Source organism: Dryas octopetala, chromosome 2, assembly GCF_963921425.1.
Source record: "Dryas octopetala chromosome 2, drDryOcto1.1, whole genome shotgun sequence".
NCBI lineage: Eukaryota > Viridiplantae > Streptophyta > Magnoliopsida > Rosales > Rosaceae > Dryas > Dryas octopetala.
In genome coordinates this window covers 3,259,448-3,286,337 of record NC_141367.1, presented here as the reverse complement: position 1 = coordinate 3,286,337, position 26,890 = coordinate 3,259,448, and the positions used below count along the sequence as shown (strand labels likewise).

Below are 26,890 nucleotides of genomic sequence, written 5' to 3'. Positions count from 1 at the left end.
CTTGTAGCTTCTATTGTATTACAGTATGTAGGGTATGTTTTTTGTAAGGATAATTTATATGAATTTGCCGGTTTTACTCATATTCTCTATATTTATTGTGATATAAGAGTTTTTCTCTTAATAAATCACATGTGAGTTCTTTAAGCCTAAACATAGGTTTCAACTTAGTTTTACATGACTGTGTAAGAGAATGTAGAGTATTGTCCCATATTAAAAATTTATAACCTTGCATAGTGACTTATAAGGAGTTGGGCCTCTCCACACATTCCCTATTGGTTTTTGGATGAATGTCTAGATTCTTTCATGGTATCAGAGCAGGTTCACTCACGTGCATTAGGCCAAGTAGCCACACGTGTTTCACGTCACCCAAAATATGAGTTGGCTACGTGTTTGGCTTAAGTGAGACCACACGTCCGGGGGCGTGTAAGAGAATGTGGAGTGTCCCACATTGAAAAATTATAGATTTGTTTTAAATGTTTATAAGGGTAGCTAGGGCCTCTCCTCCTACTACTAATTGGTTTTGGGATCGATGCCTTGATTCCTTCATGGTATCATAGTAGGCTACCAACATGTTGGGCCTAAAAGCCACAAATGCTCCCACGTCATTCAATATGAATTGTCCATGTGTTAGGCTTAAGTGATGTCACATGTGCGTATTAAGTGAAAGATCTCGCATTGAAAATGTGAGGCCTTGCATAGTAGTTTATAAGGGTCTTGGGCTACTCCTCCTATTGCCAATTGGTTTTAGGATGGATGCTCCAATTTTCTTGAAAGATAATCTTTCTCTAACATGCCCCCTCAAACTTGGCAGTCGGGAAAAGACAAGTTTGGAATGAAGGAGAAGAAACGCTCCTTTTGGAGACCTTTAGTAAGGATGTCGACGGGCTAATCAATGGAAGGAACATATTGAATGTTATGTGTGCCCATCTTGACCCGTTCACGAACAAACACTACAGCAAATAAGGCCTAAAGCCACTTGAAAATAAACTATATTAGAGTTAGTCACAATTGACATTTCCATTGTCGCTAATTAATAATTTGGTAGTTGTAAACATTATCCACTGGCCGAAAAAGTTGCTTTATATCCAACTATTAGTAATATTAGTTGACTAATGTGTATTAGACCTCAAAAGGGAACCCTATATGGTGGGCCAGTGAGTAAATGGAACTAAAAGAGGAGCGTTAGGGTAGGGGAAGGAAACCTTACCTGTCCAAAATCCTTTCTTCCCACCACAATTACAAGCGAAAATTGGAAGGGTGAGAAATTTGTTTCACTTCTTACAATGGCTGGCGCACGAAACCCCATTATTTTGTTTTGCAACGCCTTCAGCCACCAAGTAAGTCTGTGTTGCTGGCATGATGCTGGGATTTGAGTGTTTAAGGGGTAAATATGTAATTTCGCTACTTAGGGTTGATGGAGGATAAAAGCCTAACTCCATAAATTCATTCTTCAATTTCTCCAAACCCCAAACCAGCCACACTCTATCTTCTCTCTCAACTCTCTGTCTCTGTTCGGACCACCACCGTCCGGTGGAGGATTCCGGCGAAACTACCACAAAACTCTTTGTCTCCTCCTTCTCTCTATCTCTCCCTTTGATCTTTGTCTTCCAAAAAACCCAACCATGAAGCTAGATTGAAACCAGACAGAACTGCCATCGTCTCTGACGATTTCACTATCCGGCGGCGGCGGCGAGTCGTACGACCTTTATCTCCATCCCCTTTTTGCTCTGAGATGACTAGTGTCTTTAAATCATTTTGACAACTATAATAGATGGCGATTCGAAGCCCAAACACCCCTAGCAACTCAGACAGAGGATGACAGCGATGTTGGTCGAGTTTTTCTTCTCTTTCTAATGGTATCAATGCTTCAGTCATCCACCACCAGCTTTTGGTTTGTCACCAGACCTTGAACTTACACTTGAAGCCCAGCAATTACACGTTCAACATGGTAATAACACTGCGAATGCTAGTCCAAGGTAAACAAGTTTGAAATGCTTCCTTAATGATTGAGAGCTTTTTCCTCCAATTATTTCAAGTTTTTATTTTTATTTTAACACTTATTGAACCGTTCATAGTAGTAGGCTTGATCTTTTGAATTCAAATTTGCTAGTGATATTGCCAAAATTAGGGTTTGATAAATTTCAATTAGCTTTTGAATTTTTGAGGATCTTTTTACTTATGAAGGAAGAAAATTGAGGTTTTTTACAATTTCAACTAATTACAAGCACAAACTCCTCAGTGAGGTAGCCTTATCTGGAGATGCTTTCTGTAATAATATTATGTGGCAAACAATATGAAACATCAGTTGATGTTATTTTTAGTTACCAAATGCTTTTTGATATCCTGACCATCCCAAGTGTTGGTTTGGTTGAATTGTCTAACTTTGGAGCTTATGTAATGTAATTTGCACCCTGTTTGCAGTGTGTTAGTGAGACATGTAGCTTCCAAGACTAAGAACTTAACTGGTGATGGCACAACAAGATTTGTTGTTCTTGCACAAGGTCTTTGTTTGCATATCTATTGTACCCTCATCTCTATAACTAGAGTGATTTTGTCCAAACCACTTTTGTTAACTGAGTTCAATTTTTCAGGTGGTTGCAGCTGGAGCGAACCCTGTTTTAATCACACGCGGCATTCAGAAGAATATGAAAGCTTTAGCTAGTATATAAGCTCACGATCTTGATATTTTTAAGTAAGTTTTGTTGACATTGAAGTGTTCATTTTTTTGAATAGATTTTGCATTGTGAAGTTGGCTTAGAAACTCTCTTTTGTATTGTGGGTATGTTGGTGATGGTTGATATAATGTAGATGGCAGGCTGGTATCTTCATTTGTATTTGTAAATCAATTGTTAGAATACTCATATAGTCCCCGGCTGTGTAATCAATGAAGTTTAATATATGAATGTGATGCTCTTTGTTGGTTATACCCTACTAAATTTCCATTTTATCATTAAGTGTAGCACTAGTGTTTAAGATGTATTAGATGCAAGCCAGGAAAATTTAAAGGATGACTAATTATAATAGCTCAATAATCATGCAATGAGTACTGCAACTGCAAGATTTAATGGAATGCAAAATTGCTTTGTAACTAAATGGTACTGGAATATTTGAACATTGGTGAGAGAATTGCTTTGATTCACTATTATACTTAAGGTCCTAAAATCCATGGCTAGTATTTGTTTAATCTTTTACTAGATTCACCAATACATCAACTATGTGCAACAATGGTGAGCCTTTATTTGCAAGTTGCAACTACCTGCAACATTGGTGGAGAAATAAATTGTCAGCAGTGTTAGACAGTTCTTGTCTCCAAACTCCACCATTCCAAAAAAATTGGTTTGGGCAGCCACTTTGTTACCCCTTTCTTTGCAACCTACTGCCTAAGAGTGACTGCAGGGTGGCTATTGATCCTTCGAACCAATCTTTAGTTGTTTTTGCATCAATAGATAACATAAACCAATAGTGGATTTAAGCAGCAAATGGTGTAGTGAAAGTGATAGACAAGTTCAATATGTTTTGTCCAACCATGAAAAATGGGGTTAGCGGCTATATAAGTTGTACTTAAATTGTAACAATAGAGAGTGATGGGCTGAGAGACAGGCTTTCATAAATATATGAAAGCCATATTGACTCAGCTCAAGCATGAGCTAGGGCCCGATACTCGGACTCATCACTTGAGCGAAGCTACTTAGAAGAGCTACAAGAAATAAGATTTGGCCCATTAAACAATAAATAACCTGAGGTGGATTTTCGTGTATCGGCCAACTAGCCTAATCCACATATGAAAAGACACGAACACATTATGAGTCCAAAGAAGGCTGAAACAAAAGTCCCAACTCTAAAGAGCCTTTTATGTAGCGTAGTATCCTTTTGGTAGTAATGAGCTCAAGCCAAGCCTGCTACCATACCTCTAGTTCCTGTCATTCTTCATGCGGTTGCTCGGCCACTAGCCATGCTGCAGCCGCCACAAGATGGATGCCTAGAGTCCTTCATACTTAAACTTTTTAACATGGTGTTTGCAAATTTCCACTCTCATTGGCTTGTCAAATAAAATTCACCTTACTCTTTAGGACTTAACGTGCTCGGATCCAAACCGTGTTCTTCTTGTGAGATTATTAAATGGGCTTTGCGGATTTAATCAATGAGGTCTTTGGATCTTTGCATGTATGAGCCTTGCCATGGAAATGTTTATGAAAATCTTAGATTTTAATGGATTTTAAAATTCATAAAATTTAAGGAAAATAATTAGAATTCTCATAGAATCTGTTATGTGTAAAAAATCTATTAAACTCCATCCAAATCCATTAAAATTTAACATTTAATGAAATCCATCTGTTTTTTAGAACAATTGGATTTCTAAGAAATCCATTAAAATCCGAATTAAGGACACCTAAATTTTTATAGAATCCATTAAAATTTTAATTAAGAACAGCTAGATTTCGTTGGACTTTTTAAATCCGTTAAAATCTGAATTGGAGACCGGTTAATGAAATATTGAATTTCCTTATGAAATCCAAATATAAAAAGAAAACTTTGTGATGAATCCACTCCACTCCACGCCACACCACAATCCACATCATACACCAACTACAACAAATCACAGAAAGGTCAGAATGGTAATTACATACCAAAGAGAAGTATTATAAACCCCAACCGTTAGTTTGCCACCACCACTTCACACCACAACCCGCAACAACCTCTCTCCTTTTCCTCCGTTACTTCTTCTTCTCCAATCTCTCTCTCTCTCTCTCTCTCTCTCTCTCTCTCTCTCTCTCTCTCTCTCTCTCTCTCTCTCTCTCTCTCTCCAATGGATCCAGTAAACGATTGGGGCAACTCCACCCTGGAGAGCGTGGACCCCGAGATCCACGACCTCATCGAGAAGGAGAAGCGGCGCCAATGCCGTGGCATCGAGCTTATCGCCTCCGAGAACTTCACCTCCTTCGCCGTCATCGAGGCCCTGGGCAGCGCCCTCACCAACAAGTACTCGGAGGGAATGCCCGGCAACCGCTACTACGGCGGCAACGAGTTCATCGACGAGATCGAAAACCTCTGCCGCTCCCGCGCCCTCCAGGCCTTCAACGTGGACCCAACCAAGTGGGGAGTTAATGTCCAGCCCTACTCGGGCTCCCCCGCCAACTTCGCCGCCTACACGGCGGTGCTGCAGCCCCACGACCGCATCATGGGGCTGGACCTGCCCTCCGGCGGTCACCTGACTCATGGGTACTACACCTCCGGAGGGAAGAAGATCTCGGCGACCTCGATCTACTTCGAGAGCCTGCCGTACAAGGTCAATTCATCAACTGGGTACATTGATTACGACAAGTTGGAGGAGAAGGCCTTGGATTTCAGGCCCAGGTTGATCATCTGCGGTGGGAGTGCGTACCCGAGAGACTGGGACTACGCCAGGTTCAGGGCTGTGGCGGATAAGTGTGGTGCGCTTTTGCTCTGTGACATGGCTCACATTAGTGGCCTTGTTGCTGCTCAGGTATACTTGTGCTTTTTTTTTTTTTTATGTGTTTTGTGTTGTGTTGTTTTCGATCTTTTGGGTTCTTGGGTTTGCTGCATGGTCTCAGATCTAACGGGTTTTGCGTGATCTTGAAGTTTTGTGAATGGGAGTTGTGTAAATTACGTGATTTGGTGCAGTAGGTGTTAGTTTTTATGTGAATTTGTGCAGATCTCTGCTTTTTTGGCTTGGGTTCTTATTTATTTTCACTCGCATTTCTTGATCTTTTTTCTTGGGTCATGATCATTTCTTAATCCATTGCAAATATCTTGGAATATTTTCACCACTATGTTTTGCATTTTTTTAGATCAAGATCTGGGCTGTGAAAACTTTGTTAACTTTGATCTCTATGTTGTGCATTTCACTATTTTCACTATGTTTCCCTCATTTGCCTTTTTTTCTTTTGCTCCTTCTATTTATAGCTCAAATTGTTGTATTATATATCACTAGTGCAATGGCACAGTTCTTTTTTCTTGGTTTGAGACTTAGGTCCTATCATGACGGGCACATGTAGTGTGCATGCAGGTTCGGATCAGAAATTGTGTTCTTGGGGGATGAAAATGGATACATTAATTTTCGTTTAGTTGATTAAATATGAATTAGATCTGAGACTACACAGTTAGTTTGTTTGGTTTTGTTTTCTTGCTCAATTTTCAGATCTGCTGATAGGGAGGGTTAATGTGAATCGATATAATAACTTGTATTGCCTTCTTGTATCTGCTTTTCCTTTTTCTCTTTGTTATTTCTTTAAATAATATGATAAAGTCTCTTAAAAATGTAACTCTTGATTTATGAATGTGTATTTTAACATAAGGTCTATAGCAGGCCTAAATTTAATTTTCAAATCTTAAGTGCATTTAGGTAATAAGTAACATTGTTATTCCTGCACAGCATGTAATGAGTGCAACTTGTTTGCAGTATTGAATTATTGGCATTGCCATCTTTGTAATAGATTGTGTGTTCTTACTTCTTACTCTGTTTTTCTTTTTCTTTTTTCCCTTGGGTATAGGAAGCTGCAAATCCCTTTGAGTACTGTGACATTGTCACAACCACAACCCACAAGAGCTTGAGGGGTCCTAGGGCTGGTATGATCTTCTACAGGAAGGGACCCAAACCAGCCAAGAAGGGCCAGCCCGAGGACGCAGTCTACGACTTTGAAGACAAGATCAACTTTGCTGTTTTCCCCTCACTTCAGGGTGGTCCCCATAATCACCAGATTGGTGCCCTTGCTGTTGCTCTTAAGCAGGCCATGACACCCGGGTTCAAGGCCTATGCTAAACAAGTGAAGGCCAATGCTGTTTCCCTTGGAAAGTACCTGATGAGCAAGGATTACAAGCTTGTCACTGGAGGAACTGAGAACCACCTAGTTCTCTGGGATCTCAGGCCTCTTGGTTTGACTGGTAAAGTGTTGAATTTTTTCCATCTATAAATGTGATGTTCACATGCATTTTTTTTTATCGATACAACTCTGAATTCTTGATGATGTCTTCAGGCAACAAGGTTGAGAAGCTTTGTGACCTATGCAACATTACTGTGAACAAGAATGCTGTTTTTGGTGACAGCAGTGCCTTGGCTCCTGGAGGAGTAAGAATTGGTAAGAAATGCAATACTAATCAGCTTTTCCCTTGTGGTTAAGAATTATTATGTACTTTGTGAAAATGATTTTGAGAGGAATTTCTTGGGGTCCCAAGATTTGACTTTCTATCATTCAATCTATAAATTGTATAGATGCCCTTACTACATTTGTCCTGAAGTAAGTTATGGGATGTTTAACAACAGGTACTCCGGCGATGACTTCAAGAGGTTTGCTCCAGAAGGACTTCGAGCAGATTGGTGAGTTCCTCCACAGGGCTGTAACCCTCACCTTGAAGATCCAGAAGGAGCATGGAAAACTACTCAAGGACTTCAACAAGGGTTTGGTGAACAACAAGGACATTGAAGAACTCAAGGCTGATGTTGAAAAGTTCTCTTCCTCATTTGACATGCCCGGCTTCAAGTTGTCCGAAATGAAGTACAAGGATTGATTAGGTATAGGTATCCAATATTTTTAATATTGTCTTAAATATTTCTGGGCCTTTGGAATTAAGTCACCCCAATTTATGTTGTTCAGAAAGGAAAAAGAGAAAAAAGCTGTCTTTGGAATTCAGTGTCATAGATTAGTTGTATTTTTTTTTTTTTTCAAATCCCATTTCAAAGTTTAAGATGGTATATTGGTATGTGTTACGAGATTGAGATAAAATCCTCTCGGTAACTAGATTCCCTACTTTTGTATTTTCTCTTGTTCATCCAACAAATAAACAATGGATTCTTGTTTTATTAAGTTTTAGATAGTGAGAAATGAGTTAATTGGTTTTGTTTAGGAGCTTTCATTCCATTTTGTTTCTTTTTATTGGCAGGTTTAGTTCCTTTTGCGTTGTCATGCTTGGTTTAATCTATAATAATGACTTCTGGCAACAACAAAAAAAGTGAGAAAGAAAAATATTTATTGGTAATTGGTGTCCAAAATAAAAGTGCCACTATAATCCATACAGCACGGAGGCCTTGGATTTCAGATTCAGTTAAGTTTTATCTTCATAGAAGTAATTGTTATTAGGTGGCATATAATAAGTTGTTCATTGTGAGTGTCGTTCAGTTACAACTAAATTTGAAGTTGTGAGTGTCGTACAATCACAACTAAATCTGAAGTTATGAGTGTCGTACAGTCACAACTAAATCTGAAGTTGAGACTACATTAACCAACTTTCAAGACAATATAAAAAGCCTCGAGGGTTATTTTGACAAAATCTTATAAATTTTAACTAACACCTATTAGATATGGGCCAAAGGACAAAAATGTCAAATGAAAAAGCTCAAATTAAAGGGGTCAACATGTTTATGATATAATTTTAAAAAGAGCAAATTACAATTTAGTACCTCAATTTTACATGTTGTTTCAACTTAGTATCTCAACTTTAAAAACTTGCAAAAAAATATCTCAACTTTCATTTTGTGTCAAAATAGTACCTCCGTTAGTTTTTCTGTCAAATAAACCGTTCTCTACTGACGTGGCGGAAATATTTTTCGTCTTTTTCTCCACATTTAAAAAAAAAAATATTTTTAAAAACTTTTGAATAAAAAAATTTCTTAAAAATTTTTAAATAAATATTAAAATAAAACTTTTAAAAATTATATTAAAAAATATTAAAACTTTTTAAATAAATTTTTGAATAAAACTTTAAAAATTAAAACATTAAAATAAATATTAAAACTTTTCCCCCTCCCCCTCCCCCTTCCCCACGCAGCCCCAGCCCCAGCCTCATCCCCACCCCAACCCCGCCCCACCCCCACCCCCACCCCCTTCTCCCTGACCGACCCACCCTCTCCCCCCCACCCTTAGTCCCGTCGCACCCCCTTCTCCCTGCCCGACCCACCTCTCTCCCCCCCACCCTAATCTCGTCGCACCCCACCCCCACCCCTACCCCCAGCCTCCCAGCCACCCACCCCACCGCCGACCCCACCCACCCCTCTCACTCACTCACTCTCTCTCTCTCTCTCTCTCTCTCTCTCTCTCTCTCTCTCTCTCTCTCTCTCTCTCTCTCTCTCTCTCTCTCCTCGAAATCCCAGCCCAACCCCAGTCTCGAGCTCTCCTCCCTCCGCCTCCCTTGTGTCGACCACCCAACCCACCCAGCTCCCTCCCTCCTTCCCCACCCATTTCCAACCACAAGCTCCACCCTCTCGCACCCCCCACCCAACACTAGCCCCTCGACCCTCCTTCTTCCTCACTCAGAACCACCCCCTGCCTCTCTCCCCCCAACCCACCCCCCTTCATACAGCCCCTCCCCCTCCCCGAACCCACCCCCTCACCCCTTTACCCAACCCCCAACCCACCTCCTTTACCCGACCCTCCCTACCCATCTCCACCCCCAAATTTTTTTAAAATTTTTAAAAGTTTTAATTTTTTTTATTCAAAAGTATTTAAAAATATTATTATTTTTTAGTATTATTTTGACACAAAATGAAACTTGAGGTACTTTTTTGCAAGTTTTCAAAGTTGGGGTACTAAGTTGAAATAACATGTAAAATTGAGGTACTAAATTGTAATTTGCTCTTTAAAAAACTACATTTAAATTTGGTAGTCAAATTGAAATATTATATGGTCTTTATGTTATTTTAAAAAATTATTAAAATTTGGTATTTAATCCTAATTTTCTAATTCCCATTCCTAAAATCCCAAAAAAAAAAAAAAAAAAAAAAAAAAAAACATTAAGTGACCAAGAATTGTGGTGAATGAATTTCTTTTGAGTGGTACTATTGCCACCCCAAATCTGTTTCCCCATCCGCCAAAATACAAGTTCTTTATTGAAATATAGAAAAAAGAAAATCAAATAGAGAATAAAGAACCCAATGGAGCCAAACGGCAATACAAGGAGAGTTTTGGTCCCATTTTGTTACTGGTTTTAAGATTCTGTTAGTAGTTGACTGCTCTAATAGCTCTTGTTGGCATGGCCTTCTTCAATTTGTATTTTGTTCTCTTTGCCTGTTTTGGGCTCCGTTCGGTGGTGTGTTGGACCTTCCGGTTAGGCTTTACCCTTGCTTAGGTGTTAATATATTCATTCATTTACCAGGTGATGATTAGGGATGGCAACGGGGCGGGTTCGGGGCGGGTTTGCCAATACCATACCCGCCCCGCCGGGTAATCGGGTCCCCATCGGGGGTATTCGGGGCCCCTATTATTTTTAAAAAAATAATTTTTTTTATTAATAACATATCAAATTAATATAAATATATAATATAATAGATGAAATACATTAAAATTCATCATATTATATTACAATAATACTAAATCATAAAGAGAACACTATTAAATTTTAAAGATATGCAATAAAAATTAAGAAAATAAATTAAAATATAATTATGTAATATAATATTTTTATTAAACGGGTATACGGGGCGGGGTGAGGATGGGGATGGTATTACCATACCCGCTTAATCGGGGCGGGTCCCCACGGGGATTTTCAGGGGCGGGGAATTTTGCCATCCCTAGTGATGATGTTGAAAAGCACAGAACCATTGATTCTTTTTATTTGTTGACACTGGCAAGAGTTGGAAATGCATACAAACTGTGTTTAATTTCTGAGGGTATTGTACTAAAAGATATTAACAGCTTTGTTCAAACTTCACTTCCATCTTTCATGGATAAATATATATCATACTCAGGCGGTTATTGCCATTGGTTGATGATTAATTTGATAACCCAGATGTGAACAAAGCATATTATGTAGGCGATGTTATATCGAACCATATAACCCCCATAATCATTCACACATGAAATTTCGCTTCAGCTCAAATAGATTTCCCTAGGGTTGACCACAAGGAAAAGAACCATATGCTTGGACCAAAAAGAGCATCATTGATAGCAGCTACGTTCTAAGAAACATTGCAAGTTAAATAAAGGGGGAAAGAGAATTTTTACCCAGTGAATATCAACATATTTCCACTATACAAGGTTACAAACAACAGACTGAATGTTGGGCTTGGGCATGTCCCAGTCACAGTTTCCAATGTGCTTGCTTCATTTGAGTACAAGAAACTTGAGAACAATACTCGTTAGAGAGCTTCAATCAAAGATCTCCTGGGCTTCAATTATGCTATGCTGGCTGGAAAAAGGGAGCTAGATAAGTTAGAGGGACAAACAATATAACAATGAAAAGGAAAAACAATCAAAGATGTAAAATAAAGTTATTGGCCATACTGGTCGTCCTTTGCCACCCGATAATATTTTTCTGCATGCTGGCGTTGGCCGATTAATTGAGCAAAACGCTCATCGTGAGTAATTACTATCAACTGAAAGTTCTCCTGGCCCTTTCGGTCCTCCATAATTCTGCAGAAAGAGGAAAAAATGGGTAAATACAATAGAAATCCAGTAATGTCTCGAATGAGAATGTAGTCTTGCTCTCATACCTAAGTATAGCAGCAGCAAGACTCTCAGAATTTGGGCCATCCAAGTTTGTAGTTGGTTCATCTAGCGCTAGTATTCCACAGTTGAGGCAAAAAGTTTCAGCTAAAGCCAACCTTATGATAAGGGAAGCAAGGACCTGACGCCAAACAACTAGTCAGTTAGCTTTCCATTTCTCCTAATATGGTAGCGTGTCCAGTAATGCATTCAAGGATTAATTACCTTCTGACCAGCACTGCACCTCCCTCTCATTTCTAGTTCTGCATCACCAGTCTGCATGAGAACCTGACATTATGCAGTGGCAACAATGTAAGAATGGTTAAGGAAACTAAATGATGTGCACGAAGTTTAAAAGGAAAAAGTTCATACCCTGTAGCTGTAAGAACGAGTCCCAGCACCTTCAGAATCTGAATGTATACTGATATAGTCTATATCTTGTCCTCTGTATGTTTGCTGCCACAACTCCCTTATAATTTTATTTATTTCCTCCATTTTCATTGTGTGGAAGCGCATTAGCGCCCTGAAAAAAGTTGAAAAAATATCAGAGGTAACACAATAAGTTGATAACACTATAAGTGCATTAGCACCCAGAATTAATCCTCAATTAAATTAAGATAGTTCTTTTTTGGGTAAATAATATAATTAAATTAAGAAAGTTGATCTATGGTTAAAAGTCATCATTAAATCTTATTCTAAAAACTCACTTGTCAAGCGCATTGTAGTATCTGTCCAGGTCCTTGTTTGCCATCTCAGTTGTCTGTGTCACAAAAGATTCAGTCTAATAATAGAAAGATAAGAGTAATAAGGAGAAACATTCACAGGTTTATAAAGATCCCATACCTTTAGCTGGATTAGCTGATCATAGTACCGCTTGTCAATGTCCTTGTATTGTGGCTGTTTGAGATCAATTTTATTCTTTGAAATGTTGCTCTGGTAAACAGACAATGTTCCATGATACCTGTTTAACTGCCATAAGGAAAAATCATGTAAGTAAAAATTGTAACTTCGATACAAGGAAAAATCTAGAACCAGCAAAGATGAGTTTCTACCAGAGATGCTACATATAAAATTGTAAACCCTCTTCAGAACATGCAACAATAACCACGTTCCATCCATTTCCAGCTATTGAACTTCGTACTACTCTGGTATAATTTGAATGGAAGACAAGAATGGTCAACCTAAAATCTCATTATATGGTCAAACTTCCGGATAAGTGAAGGCAATATAATGGTGGAGATCAAAATTTATTAACTATTTGTAAAAGAAATTCAAAGGATAAATCAAGTCCAATCTGCTATTAATTTTTTTCTAGAAGACTTTATATTTTTATTTTCTGGGCCTGCTAGTATGTTGAACTGTTAAGCATGACCTTGTTTCTCCACTCAAATGCGATCTAAATCAAATTAACATGAAATCCTTTTGCTTCAGGGAAAGAAGATCCAATTTATGCATAATTCACAAGAAAAAATCTGTAATACAATACTTGACACAACAAAACCAAAGCCAATTGAAGAGAATATGAACTGGCTAATTTCCCCAGCAACAGACCAACATAACAACTATTCACCATCACTTGTACATTGAACCCCAGTAAATTTTAAATCTTTCCTCCTAATAAGATTCTCAGACTTCTCAAGGACAGTTATTTCAATGGAAACCAGCTCCAGTAAAGACAACATACTCACCAGTGTAGCTTGGCAAAAGATAAGTATTAAAGGCAACGCAAAAAGGGCAACAGAAGGTTAAGAAATTTAAGGCAATGGAAAATTAGACTATTAATAAAGAAAAATATATGTTTTTATAATAAGAACAATGTGCAATGTGCAGAAAGATACCATATCCATGCAAATATACTGCAGTTTCAAAATTTCTGTCTTTCTACACTGGTTAAATAAATTCACTTCTATTCATTTTTTTATTAAGATAAATCCAGTTCCATACTTCCATTCTTTGACAAGAAATTTTAGAAAGTACGCCTGTAATTGAGATGAATATCACCTAAAGTTTACTGGGCATGCTTTATGTGTCAAGGCAACCACAGAATGATATGTGAAGAACTATCGAACCTCTGAAAGAAGTCTCTCTCTGTCCTTTGAGAGCTTTTGAAGTTCATCTTCAATTTTCTTAATCCCACCAATCTCCAGAATTCTGTCTTCCAGTGATGCAATCTCATGGGCAAGTTCATCGACTTCAGCTTTCATTTTCCTGTAATTTAAATTGTCCTCAATATTTCGTCTTAATTGATCTTGGTTCCGCATTAAGTTTTTACTTTTTTCTAATTCATCTAAAATTTCCTTCTTCCTAGTTTCGCAACTTTGAAGTTGAGATTCTAATAGATGTTGCTTTTCTTGCAGTTCCTGCAACCTCTCTCCTTTCTTTAAATCATTATGCCTGGTAGGAAAGTAAAAGTTAGTGAAAAAGATCAATTGCGTACAAGAACCTTATATACCAAAATCAGGTGCACAAAACTTACTCTTTAATTTTAGAAGTAGTTGCACGGATTGCCTCAACTTCGCGCTCGTAAATTCTTTTTTGTTTAGCTTGCTCCTCATATTTGCAGTTAAGTTTAACTGTTATTTCATCATAGTCACTACGTAATTTATCTTTCTCCCTTGATAAAGGGCCAAGAGCCTCTGACAAATGCTGAAAGTTCAAATATGTGCATTATGGATTACAATATACAAACCACAAACCTCAAATAAGGAAAGAAAACACAGAAAATTGATAAAATATAAAAAAACAAGAGCTATGAACTGTTGGTTATTAAACATGGTAAAGTCTCATCCCCACAACAAATGTTACTTATTCAACCCATCTTTGTATCTATGCAATCTACATTATCAAAGAATTTAGTGGACCAGCAAGTGACTGTGTGGAATTAGATCAATCAGCAAAGAGTCAAAATGTATTTCACAACTTCTAGCAATCTAAATTATCATCTGCATTTGACCTTTTCCAGACTCATTCAAGTAACCACAGAAACAATCACGATTCAAGAGTACCATTAAATTAACTCTTCATTGACGTGGCTATTTTATAAGACATATGAAGCACTGATGTTCATCTCAAATGCAGATATATTTTTTTAAAAAAAAGTCTCAAATGCAAAGCAAAATCACTTAAACAAGCTTCATTAACACCTTTGGCAATGGCAACATATACTTAATGTAGCTGTGATAGCTCAATCTTGAAATGTATGTCTTTATTTTATCAAGTAGATCAATTGTAATAATAAAAAAGAGGAGCAAGAAAACTTTTTGTTATCTATGAACTCTTTTTTTTTGCCTGAAAATCTTTTAACTCTAAATATCTACAGCAAACACTTACATTTCTAGTATAGGACAAGTCAAAGAGAAGATTAAAAGCATATACCTTTAACTACATAAAGTAAACTGATTTATCCTCAAAAATCTGTCCATCCAATAGTTAACAGCTCAAGAATTTGAAATTTCAGAAACTTAAAGTGAAAAGAGCCATCACCAACAGTTTTGATGCAGAAGAAATGTATCAATTAAGGTCCCAATAGTGTTTCTCTGCAAAAATGTGTCTTTGCCTGTTAGTGTGGTATTTATTTATTAGATATTTTGCCAGTAAAATCCTTGACCCCACCAGCTTTTCCATATTTATATACAAAGATAATGAAATAACCTTTAAATCAAGATCAACTTGACTCTTTTCCTCATTCAAACGCTCCAACTCTTCTTCTGTCCTTTTGAGATCACAAATTTTATTAGCTGCTTTAACTTTCTCTTCCCTTATATCGCGCCACCGTAATTGAATGCCTGATAAATCAATTTCCATGTACCTTTGTTCATCCCTTAACTTCTCCAGTTCATTATGCAAATTATCCCTGTTGCCACAAAAAAGATATAACCAAAATTAATAAAAAATAAAGAAATTGTCTATAATTAAGTATTTCCACAGGTCAACATGAGTCTGATTTTCTAAGTGAATATGCTTATTATTTTTTTATCAAATATGCTGACAACAAAACAAATTATCAAATGACGAGTAGATAACTAGAAGTTATACTTTTTACTATCCAGACTATTCAGTTCCGACTGAATATCTTCCATCGATCTCGCACCAAGCCCTTGATAATCAAGCTTATACACCAAATCATCAACTTGTTTCTGCCATGTTTGTATATCTTGAAATAGTCTGTCAGCAGTTTCAATGGGTTGCACCAGGGCCTCAATTGAGTCCTTATCAGCCTTCACCTGAGCTGAAACAGCTAACACCTACAAAAGAAAAACAAAAGGCTTTTTGTTGAAAAGATTTCATACAGAAGAAAATATATATTTCTATTTTTCAAAATTATGAATTCATGCAAAACCTCGTGAACAAATTATTATTACATCCAAGTGACAAAACCTATCTTCAACTCATCATCCCCTCTTCTATGGACAAATTTCCATGACCTTAATGAGAATCAAAAAATAAAAACATATAGAATAAATAAAGTTAAACACTTTTGGGCATATATACCCTTTTCTTTTTTAGCCAGTAATCTAATTGTCACTCTGAAACTGCTTTCAAAGATATTGAAGTGGTGACCAAGTAAATACAAGGCCTGAATAGAGTTGGAATCTTATCTGAGTATTTTCAGCTCAATAGCCAACACAATCAAAAGTGAAAGCATGGGACTGACAAAACAGTATGTCATTATGAATGGAGTCCATACAGATTTGAAGACTTTAAAGTTCATACATGATGGCCAATGTTTTGATCCCTTATGCAGTAATGGATGAGCAAAATTCATGGTTTCATTTGATCCAGTTTTGACTGTATGTAATGGCTTGAGCATAGCATTGATGAGGCAAAAGTCGTTGGCTTCTAGAGATGATTACAAGGCTCTTGAGGTGATTCAATGTGTAAATGAAGGAGGTAGATTTGCAGTGGTCTTTGAGTTTCAAAGTGGTGCTTGCAAGGCCCCAAATCCAATGAATTCATGTCAGTCCAAACTCAAAAGTCACTCTAATATATTTCAAAGCTTATCCCGAAAGGTCTGACCTAAAACTGGGATAAAATTCACAAGAGAATCTTCCAACTACACCTATATGCAACAAAATCCATATTTATTTTACTTCAGAAAATGGTTGACATCAACAGTTTATGCAGCAGTAGCATATGTATATAAACAAGGGAAAAAAACATTTTTAGTCCATGTGTTTTACCTTCAAAACATATTTGGTCCCTGAGGTTTCAAAACTCCACATTTGGTCCATGTGTTTTATGTTTTTTGCAATATGAGAACAATTTTAACAAACTCAGAATTTCAACTTTTGTTCAAAAATCAAATTGAAGGTTACATACATGATTTTTTGTCATTTTTGAGTAAAACTCATGAGTTTATTAGTTTAATTTGAGAAAAAATTTCACCTTAGTTATAAAATGTCCTTAAATTGCAAACAATATAAAACACAAGGACCAAATGCGGAATTTTGAAACCACAATGACCAAATTTGTTTTTGGGGTAAAACACAGGGACCAAAATTGTTCTTTTCCCTATAAACAAATACGACTATCTTCCTTACAGTTTTCACGGAAGGAAAATGCTTTCAGAAAAGAAAACATATGGAGTAAACAATTGATGAATTCTTATAAGAGTTCCTACAGAATCAATTATATGCAGAATTTTTTTTTTAAGGAAAATAAAGGAGTACATTAGCGAGGACAAGATGTTCACTGGCCTACAAATCCAGGCTAACAAACTCTAAGATGTTATAAAACCCAGCAAAGAAAATACATCAAAATAGAAGAAACAACAATAACAAGACTCTAAGACACTACAGCATTCCAAACCAGACTCTACCACAAAATTATCAGACTCCCACCCTAACATCATTAAATATCCTTCTATTTCTTTCCACTCAAACGACCCTAAAAAAACAGCCATCACAGCACACCTCCCCAGCACCACACCCCTATTCCTTCAAAAAAAAACTGATACCTCTCGGGCAACAAAGCAGCACAGGACGTGAAGAAGCAACTCAAACCACCCTCAACCACAACGACAATGCAATTGGACATGAAGCACATGGTCCAAACTTTCAGCCCCACTTCTATGAAGCATTGTTGCACATCCAACATGTTGAGCAGCATGACTTACAAATTAATGTGTGACACCATTAGCAAGACACATACACTAGCCACTTGATTTCTTTTCATACAATGCAATCTGAATGACTACATATAGAAGAGGTATATGCAGAGCGGTAAAAGCAGTGTTTTCATATAATGATCTTCCGTTTTTTAGGGTCAAGGCGACGCTTCTAGAGAGTTGGCCACAGAATAAATGGGTTCAACTGTGATATTTAAAAGCAAGGTGTACCAGAATTGATATTTACATCATCAAGGGCCTGAGACCTTTGTTCCATCTCTTCAGTAAGCTCATACAGTTCTTTCTCTGCATTAGGGATTATTTCCTTGCCAATTTTAACATATTCTTCATAAACCATACGAAGCTTGTCCACTTGCTGAAATAAAGAGTCAGAGCTGAAGGACTCTGCTGCCAACACTTTTATTTGCTCAGAGGAACTTGCAGCCTTCACTTTTTGCTGTAAATTAATTATTAGCCAATTCAGCCAAATAGATAAGAAATTCAAAAAATCCAATCCATAACCTGCTTAGAAATATGAATAATGATATATGCCAACCTTTTTAACAAACTCGTCTTCCTCTTCTGGAGAGAAAGGGCGTTCACAGCAAGGGCATATATGATGGGCCCGGGCAACTCTTTCAAAAGGATCAAACATTTGTCGCATACCATCTGCAAAGTTGTATTTGCTACAGACAAGACACCAAATATAGTGTCAACAATCAAAAATATGATGAACATGTTTGATACAGATGTTCATGTTTAATATAGCCTATTATGTAGAAATAAAAAATGAACCTTTTCTGGACATCTCTTTTCTCCTTAGCTGAATCCAAGAATTTGGTATAGGAATCAACAGTATAAGATTGCTGATCGAAGGCCTGAAGTTGAGATTCAATATATCTCTTCCTTGCTATGTTAAAAAATAAAAAAATAAAAAATTGTAAAGTGACATTGATAAAAGGAAATAATGTGTGTGTGTGTAATCAATGATGCAAAGTTTATGCTATGGTTGGATAAAGGATATATGACTGTATCCTGAAATTAAGGACAAATTAAAATATCATCATATAATGTTTTATGTTCTCAAAAAAATAAAATACTCACACTCCATATCTTTACGATGTTTGGAGAGGTTATTGTTAACTTCTTGCATTTTCATCTGGAACATATTCACCTCCTTCTCCACTTCACGAGATTTGGTGCTCAAGTCATCAAACTCCATGGTAGCAGCCCTGCAATGAGAACATAATGAAACAGATTTCTAACAATGAAAGCCTCAAACAACAGTCTTGAAACCACTTAAACAAGCCAACATTTTAAGTTTATATATGAACCAAGTCTTAAAATCTGAGAGTCGAGAATCAGTTGCTTGGTCTTGGATTTGCAAGGAACAAAAATTGGCAGAAACTACAGATGCAAATATGAATCTGAAATGATGAAAAAACAATGCCTAGTGGTATCACTACATTTCTTGTCAATATATCATGAGATAATAAAGTTTCAGGCTTCCGTCATCAATTTGCATGTTTGTAGTACAGTAGTAGAACCTAATAAATTGTTCTCCACATATAATACTAACATTTATGTGGCAAAATTCCCATTACTTTTAACACTGTTTCAGACATTTGTATCCTCCTCTAAAGTATACCCCATGTGTTCACAGAAAAGGCCATTACCCAGTGTTGGTGGCACTATCTAATAGACTACTAGTTATAAAAGCTGTATGGCTTGATATGAAAATAAAGAAATAAAGAATATATTTTCTCATCAAACCATTCACGGATAATAAAAACAAAAACACCAATAGGGAATGAAAGTTCCTTTACACAGCATGCTGATATCCAATGACACCAGAAACAAAAGAGGCAAAATTGTGACTTAACATCCAAGTGCATGTTGAACATAAGTACACTTATTCTTATGATTTCACATCTGGGGTCACAGCAACAGCAGACTTTTTAAAGATGTGATTAAAAATAAATGAAAGAATAAGTTAGGACAACCTCAAGACTTGAGTGATTTCCTTTTTCAAATCCTTGTCAGGAGGAAGCCTCCCTTTTAGCACTCCTTTAATTCTTTCCCTGTATTCATCAATTCTGAAAAGTAAAATAAATAAACGTCATCATCTTTAAACCATCAATACATGCTGAATAATACAAGAAGGGGGTGGGGGAGAGAGAGAGAGAGAGAGAGAGAGGAAGAATAGATCTACATTTTCCTGTGTTTCTTTTTGTGCTTCTCCAGTTCTGACTTCTTCCAAGACAGTTGTCCTCTTTCATCCAAGTCAGCAACCATGATGTCTCTCTCTCTCTTAACAGCCTTGATCATTTGCTCAATGCTATACAGCTCATTCTGCTTTAGACGTATGGTCGATTCAAATTCTCTTCCAGCAAGCTGGTTTGACTTTCTCTCAACCTCAATTCGCTACAATAACAAAGAATAGTATTTGCATGTACCTTAATACTGTTACTTAAACCAAAGATTGTGAATCCAATCAAGACCGCTAAGTAGGGTCATCCTCACCATGTTTTTTTCTCTCTCATCAATGTGAGAAAGATCAAAATTTGAAACTTCAAGTTCAAAATAATCACGCTCATTTTCCTTTTCCTCAATGCGTTTCAAAAGGCCATTCTGCACGGACCGCAATTAGGAAAGACTACACAAAACATGAGAAAATTCAAATTTGGGGAGGCTATCTAGTGTCCATTCTTAAATGCAAACCTTTATTTCTGATTTAGCTTGTTTCTGAGCCTCATTATCCTTCCAACGGTCATTTGCATCCATGTAGCGGTCCCATGCTGTCTTAAGTTCAGCTTCATTTGATTTCTGAAATAACATCCTTTTCCGTCAGTGCTTCTAATTACGGTTTACCAAAGAAAAAAAAAAAAAAAGGACCCAGTACATTAAATTTGCGTGGAAACTTCACTTCGAGGTGAACTAATAATTATTTTGGTACATAAAAAACCAATTTGAGGACAGCATACCAAGCAACACATGCATACATACATCATAGACACTCACACACACAGACATAAGATCATGTGCACATGCACATCACATTGTGTCTGACAAAAAGGTTTATTCTACAAAACACTAGTTTATTAAATTTTAAAGTAAGTGAAAAAGAGAATAGGATTTTTTACTTTTTTGCTGGGTAGCTAAAGTTTTCCAGTGAAAAAGTGTGACTTGTGAGGGTCAGAGAAAAATAGAAATTTCCTTAATTAGTAGGGTGTGTATGTGTATTATACATAAAAACACAAATGCCCTTATCAAATATCAACTAAAACACCCTTAATGAGATTTTAGAAATTAACTTCAAGACGAAGGAATACAAAGGTAAGTAGTCAAATTCAATGATAATTTATATATGAGATCTATCATAGCCACATCAACATGTTTAACTGATATAAGGGTTTTTGAAATTATAATCACAAGGATGCTTGGTTAAAGTTTTTTTGTTCCATGTGATAATATTACATTTTTCATAAACTTAGCTAGTTGGTCTGAAAGTTCATGAACAATGGGGGCATTGAGCCATATTTTGTCATATGGCTATTGCTGTAGTTTTTTCTAGTTTATAGGATATATGGTTTGGCTACATGTAGCCTTGGTTGGTTTGAAAGGATGCATAACCTTATGGTTTGGAGTAGACATTTGGCCAGTCATGGTTGTTAGTTTGGTGAGTTGGTTGGTTATGGCCCTATGGCCAAAAAATGGCTTTGGGGTCAAATAGGAGTTCATGGTAATAGATGGTTGGTCATTCATCCTAGGGGTCTTTTGAATGATGTTTGACAGTCATTCTTTCTTGGTAAAGGAGGAACCCACCATGTAACTTGGCGCCTAGAGTAAGCATCATATTATCACCTAGTGTTCAGTCATGAACAGAAGAAGACTTTTCAAATCTTGTGCCTAGATTATTACTGCAGGATCTTTGCAGGAAACCTAGACCCTGGCCTAAAATCTAGGCACAGGGACCACAAAATCTTGGATGTGCCTAGATTTTAGGGGCAGGCTGTCTTAGCATGCAAAGGAGTCTCCAAAATGGAAACTCCCTGTCACATCCCATGTTGGAAGAACTCTGGAAGTCTTTCCCCATGTATATGATTGAGCACAGCTGGGGTGAGAACATTCCTCAATCCTAGCCACAAAAATCCTCTCCTTTTCACATGTGCAGCAAAACCCTATGAAGGGTTCTCTTGGTTGTTTCACTCATCTTGCATCTGCACCATAGTTCCACACGAATTCTCTGGTGAGGAAATCATTAGATGCTTCACAATTCCTTTGTGATCCCACCATCACAACTTGGAAGCTTTCTTGAAAAACATAGGAGGGAAGCTCACTTCAGAGAACTTCACAAGCCCAACACTTGATCCTTGCATGTCCAGCTGCCTGTGGTGATTATAATGACGAAATTCAAGCCTTTGGTGGATCCATACAAGCATGGAAATGCTGTTTGACTCGTTGGAGTGGTTAGTGTAAAGGCATGCTTGGAGGATACAAGCTTGAGGAGGCCACACCTACCAAGAGCCATAGGCTAGCTTCCCTCCATCAAAGACCAAACATTTGTTGGTATAAACCTTAACTAGAGGATCTAGATACTACGTAGTAAGGTTGAAGATCCTTAAAAAATATTGAAACATATTTCTGCTAAGAATAATGATTCCAAGTTTCAAACAAGTAAATATGTATATATGAGGACAGAATCAAAAAATACATTCATCCATTAACATTAAAAAGATGACAGGGGAATAAAAAATAAAAAATAAAACGAGAGAGGAAGAAGTCACCTTGCTATCTTGCAAATTCTTGTCTAGATCGTACAACCTTGATTCTATTATATTTGTGAGGTTCAAAGCAACTTCATGGTTGAATGGGGGATTTGGAACAGAACCTAAATTGTGCCGTGCAAAAATCTTTTGAATGGTAGAATCTCTCTCATTCTTCAAGGACAAATGAGCCTGAAGTGAAAAGTTATAGACTTAGCTAGAACCATTTCCCATGCAAATTGGATAAGGTTTTAGAACTTCAAAAAGTATGTAATTCATTTACTTCAACTTCGTTTCCAAGTTTGCTAATCTCCCACATAGATTCATTTATTGTCTTCGTAAGGAAAGTACTTTTGATCTCTGTGTCATTCATTTCCCTGTCCAACTTGCTAACTTTAAGTTCCAAAAGTGAAATCCTTTCTTCAAACTTGGTTTTCCATTCCTTCAGTTCTTCATCAGTGTCTGACCAATGCAAACAGACCAAAAAAGAACAAGGTCAAAATCCCTATCAACAAAGTCCTCCATATAAATAAAACATGAAAAAGGAGTACAGAGAAAATGAAAACAAGTATGAATCAACCAGAGATCTAAATGAAATGAATGTGACATGAGTATCCTACTACTGCTAGGCAGCTAGAGACCTTCATTCTCCTCTGCAAGAGCTGCATACTGTCTCTCCTTCTCCTTCAACAGAGTGCTTCTTTCAGCATCCTTTGTTGATATATGGTCCTTCAGCTTCCGCAAATCCTTCAGTGTTGCTTCAGTATAACGAATTTTTGTATCCAAATCTTGGATGCTTCCCTCCAATTCCTGCATCTGACTTTTCAAAGATTCTGTTTTTTCTTGATCTTGAGCAATGCTCTCACGTAGCTATTAGAATAAAACCTCATATCAACAAAACTAATCCCTTTAAAGTTTACATATATCAGATATTAAATGAAGAAATTTGTTGTAGTTTCCCGCCCAGTTGAAAGAGTAACTAAGATTTCTTACAACTAAATCAAAGAGAGAAACTACAGCATCAATGTGGCACTTCTGTCACATTCACATATACCAGCCTTTTAAACAGAGTAATAGAGAAGGAAGAAGAAGAAGAAACTGCTGCACAATGCAACTGACAAATAAGACTACAGCAGGATGGTCACACAGAGCTAGGATGTAAGACTTGTATTTAAAAAGACAAATAAGAGACAGGTGTTTAGCCAAATGGACATCGATTGTGTCGATTACATCCATATACATTTCCATGACACATAGATAAAGCATGTATGAAAATGACAGGTGAACAGATTAGGCTCCTGTGCAGGTGCTAAGTAAAGAAACTGGAACTCAAACATGTAAGCTTTCAGGAGCTTGAAAATCCCACATGGTACATAAAGAATCCTACATAACATATTTTGAATACGAAGGAATTTCACAAATAAAAAATAAAATAAAATAAAATGCAGTCCAGAGGATACGGCCAACCTGAATCTTAATGGTAACATTATTCAGAGAGATATGGCTTTCATGAAGACTTAGAAGGCTAATGCAAGGCTAGAAGTATCTCCCCATGAATCCTAGTTGCTACTATTTACTTTACTTGGTTTTAGTGCTTTTAGATTAATTGAATCAGGATTTGTACATGAAAAAATAATAATAATAAACTGCAGACTCATGGTTAACATATCAGCATTATCACAATAAAAAACGGGAAACAAGAACCTTATATGCAGCATCCTTCAAGGTTTGAAGATTCTCCAATTTTAGCTTGTAGGTCTTTATCTCTTGAGCTTGATCCTTGTGAAGTTTTTTAATTACCTCCAATGCCTTGGTATATCTGATTAGTAGAGGATACCCATAATTAATAAGTTTGAACAATCATCATCCAAGGGTAAAACTAAATCAAATACAGTAAGCACAAACAGACTAAAACCAGTAGTGTCAAGAAATATTAAGCATGCATATGGGAACCCAAATAAATCTACAACACTTATGAATGGAAGGGGACACAATTTCAAGATGAAATAGGACAATCAAAGAGGAAAATTGTGAGCAATAAGCTGCTGATATTAAGAGCCGAAATAAGTATAAGAACTGAGCTGTTTAGGTTAAGTTTTAGAGAGTGGAAGAGTATACTGACTAATGTTAGGAAGCAGGATTTTAGAATTCTTATTATAGAAACATATACTGGTTGTGAATTCATTAAAAACAATAGAGCAGGTTGAACAAAAACTAATTTGCAGGAAGAGAAGAACAAAAGGACAAAGGAACTCCCAGATTTCCCTTATAGAGCTTACACTTTCATTAATTCAAAGTCTACCTATCATTTTCATGCGGAATTACTAAAGAAAAAAGGTTGGTCTAGAAATTTCCTAAAAGTCTTTACTGGCCTGGTTGGCAAAATAGAAACTTGCTATAAGCAACCATTAGCTCTAAGAATAACAGAAAGAACATGCCTACTGAACTTCATTATCCAATATTTCTAAAGTATAAATCTTCAAGCACACAAAACCTTCTCAATCTCCATATATTCACATGCATATGGGAACCCAAATAAATATACATTAATGAAAACACTCATGAACAGATGTGAACTATAAGTCGCAAGGTTCACTCTCACATGTAACCATTTTCTTGAATTGAATAACGACTCAAAATAGGGGAACAAGGCCTTTCCATACAGACCATTAAATACACACAAATGGGATGAAACATTCGTACACAAATTTTCCTATCAACAATGGAAAAGAAAGAAAAAATGTTGAAAGAAGGGATACTCGGATACCGGGTAGCAGAGAAGATATCATCAAATTTTTTCTTCAACGTGGAAGGATCTTGCAAAGGCCAATTGGCTTCATCTTGGTGCACAAATATAACATTTTCCAGAACAGCCTTTGACACACCCATTAAGGCAGGGATTTCCCTATCCATGTCAGCACATCTATAGCTCAGACAAACCTTCTGCATCTCACAAACAAATAAATTAAGAATACTGAAGCACCATTTCGCAAAAATTAAAATTAAAAAATAGAAAATAAAACCCAACAAACAAACAAAAACAGAAAATTATCAAAACCCTATTGCTTCAATAAACGAAATTGAAATTTTGATCGAAAAGCAGCTGTACGGACCTCTCCATTGTGAGGGTTGATAGTTTGAAGGACGCTCTCGATGGCTTTGTACTCCATTTTGGAGGCTTTTTGCGTGAGCTGAAACGACCTAATGCACACCACGTCCTTCCCAGCTGCGGTTTTGAACCGGAGCTTAATCTGACCCTTGGTCTCGGTTTCTCCGGCGACCTTGGGGTCGTGGATGAAGCTGTGGCCGGACCTCGCGTTCGGAGGCAACTCGCCTGTGCAGGAGAGCTTCAAGCACTCGATAATGGTGGTTTTTCCGGCGCCGTTGGGGCCGACGATTAGGGTTAAGGGCTTGAAGAAGGTGATGACGTGCTTGTTCTCCGGGTCGAAGCTCCGGATTCCCTTTATCAGCATTTTATCCACCGTACTCATCTTGTTCTCCGGGTCGAGCACCGAGTCGAATACCGAGTCGACGCTGAAAACGCATGCAGAGAAGAAGAAGCAAAAAGGGTTCTCAGAGTGACGGAGTCGGAAGGAATGTGAGTAGAAAGGGCGGGAGTGAGACACAGGCCGAGTCTAAACTGGGCAGGGCTAAATATGGACTGGGCCATGTTTAAACCCAAAACCATTACCCCGGGCCCCACCTTCTAGAAAATGATTTTTTAGACTTTCTTTGGACTTTTATTTTATTTATTCGGGAGAGAGAATTAGAATTTGAGACATTTCCACCATTATCCTAAATTTCACTTCTCGTCTGTCAAGTTTGGACAATTAGTTGCGGGAAGGGTAGAGGCTGTGATGGGTGTGGAGTTGATGATGATGCATTATGGTAATAAGAGTCGTGAGAAAGATAGATTGGTAGAGAGGAATGCTGGTTGTTGGTTGGGCGTAATTTGTGAAATTCATATAAAGCTTGAGAGTTAATTAGGTTTTCTTGATTTTTCTTTTTCTTTTTTAACAATTGATTTTTGTTTTTTAATTTAATTTTATATTATTAATATTACATAGCATGGTGTCAAGCCATGTGGTATTTTTGTTAAGCTATTTGGCATCCAACGGTTTGCCACATCATCACTTAACGGGGGAATGGATGGAGGAACTAACAAAGGTACCTTAAAGCCAACATACTTTAGTTGAGATACCTTAAAGCCAATTTTTGATCTTTGAGGTACTAACTTTCAACATACCCAAAGTTGAGGTACTAAATTACAATTTGACCATAATTTTTTATTTTGAGAACTTTCGCGTCATAGGATCACCTTTCTCAAACTCCTTCCAGTCCCCCAAGTCCTCAATCAAGAAGGACATCGAAGTTGTTAATGAGTCACTTTGTATGTCATTGCCCTAATTCATTGTAGCGCACCTCGCGGAGGCTAGAATAGGCCTCATCATGCATTTAACAACCTGTCACATGAATAAAAAAGCAAAAGATATTAGATTAGTCATGTAAGTTAAACTAAATACCCATCTTGGCGAATTTGTTTCCTTTTTTATTTTGTTGTAAGTGAATAAATAAAATCGAGC

The 26,890-nt window shown here is 37.1% G+C and overlaps 2 protein-coding genes across 3 annotated transcripts; one reads left to right on the top strand and one right to left on the bottom strand.

Moving 5' to 3' along the window:
• The first annotated feature begins 4,684 nt into the window (after window positions 1-4,684).
• On the top strand, window positions 4,685-7,872 carry LOC147292524 (serine hydroxymethyltransferase 4). Its single transcript, XM_086230686.1, has 4 exons — window positions 4,685-5,485; window positions 6,513-6,903; window positions 6,996-7,097; window positions 7,283-7,872. The coding sequence occupies exons 1-4, from the start codon at window positions 4,808-4,810 to the stop codon at window positions 7,525-7,527; spliced, it is 1,416 nt and encodes a 471-aa protein (XP_086086812.1). The 5' UTR covers window positions 4,685-4,807; the 3' UTR covers window positions 7,528-7,872.
• Window positions 7,873-10,926: 3,054 nt separating this feature from the next.
• On the bottom strand, window positions 10,927-25,907 carry RAD50 (DNA repair-recombination protein (RAD50)). 2 transcript variants are annotated; one of them, XM_086232073.1, is made up of 25 exons: window positions 25,421-25,907; window positions 25,075-25,250; window positions 24,012-24,126; window positions 22,949-23,177; window positions 22,591-22,769; window positions 22,329-22,499; window positions 20,263-20,367; window positions 20,065-20,172; window positions 19,754-19,965; window positions 19,545-19,637; window positions 18,646-18,773; window positions 18,337-18,451; window positions 18,098-18,227; window positions 17,789-17,998; window positions 15,471-15,679; window positions 15,087-15,288; window positions 13,912-14,081; window positions 13,505-13,829; window positions 12,279-12,404; window positions 12,143-12,195; window positions 11,808-11,958; window positions 11,661-11,723; window positions 11,444-11,577; window positions 11,235-11,363; window positions 10,927-11,139 (listed from the first exon to the last, which is right to left on the bottom strand). In XM_086232073.1, the coding sequence occupies exons 1-25, from the start codon at window positions 25,796-25,798 to the stop codon at window positions 11,100-11,102; spliced, it is 3,951 nt and encodes a 1,316-aa protein (XP_086088199.1). In that variant the 5' UTR covers window positions 25,799-25,907; the 3' UTR covers window positions 10,927-11,099. The 2 variants fall into 2 exon arrangements, with proteins under 2 accessions (XP_086088199.1, XP_086088200.1); XM_086232074.1 differs by having other exon boundaries at window positions 11,661-11,711.
• Between the last annotated feature and the right edge of the window lie 983 nt (window positions 25,908-26,890).

Bases quoted from the DNA above. Each gene is read 5' to 3' on its own strand.
- LOC147292524 (XM_086230686.1), top strand. From the start codon at position 4,808: ATGGATCCAGTAAACGATTGGGGCAACTCCACCCTGGAGAGCGTGGAC. The intron at 6,904-6,995 runs GTAAAGTGTTGA...TGATGTCTTCAG, and splicing joins CAGGCCTCTTGGTTTGACTG to GCAACAAGGTTGAGAAGCTT. The intron at 7,098-7,282 runs GTAAGAAATGCA...GTTTAACAACAG, and splicing joins TCCTGGAGGAGTAAGAATTG to GTACTCCGGCGATGACTTCA.
- RAD50 (XM_086232073.1), bottom strand. From the start codon at position 25,798: ATGAGTACGGTGGATAAAATGCTGATAAAGGGAATCCGGAGCTTCGAC. The intron at 18,452-18,645 runs GTGAGTATTTTA...TTTTTAACATAG, and splicing joins ACATCGTAAAGATATGGAGT to CAAGGAAGAGATATATTGAA. The intron at 14,082-15,086 runs GTTATTTCATTA...TTGAACTTTCAG, and splicing joins AAGTTGATCTTGATTTAAAG to CATTTGTCAGAGGCTCTTGG.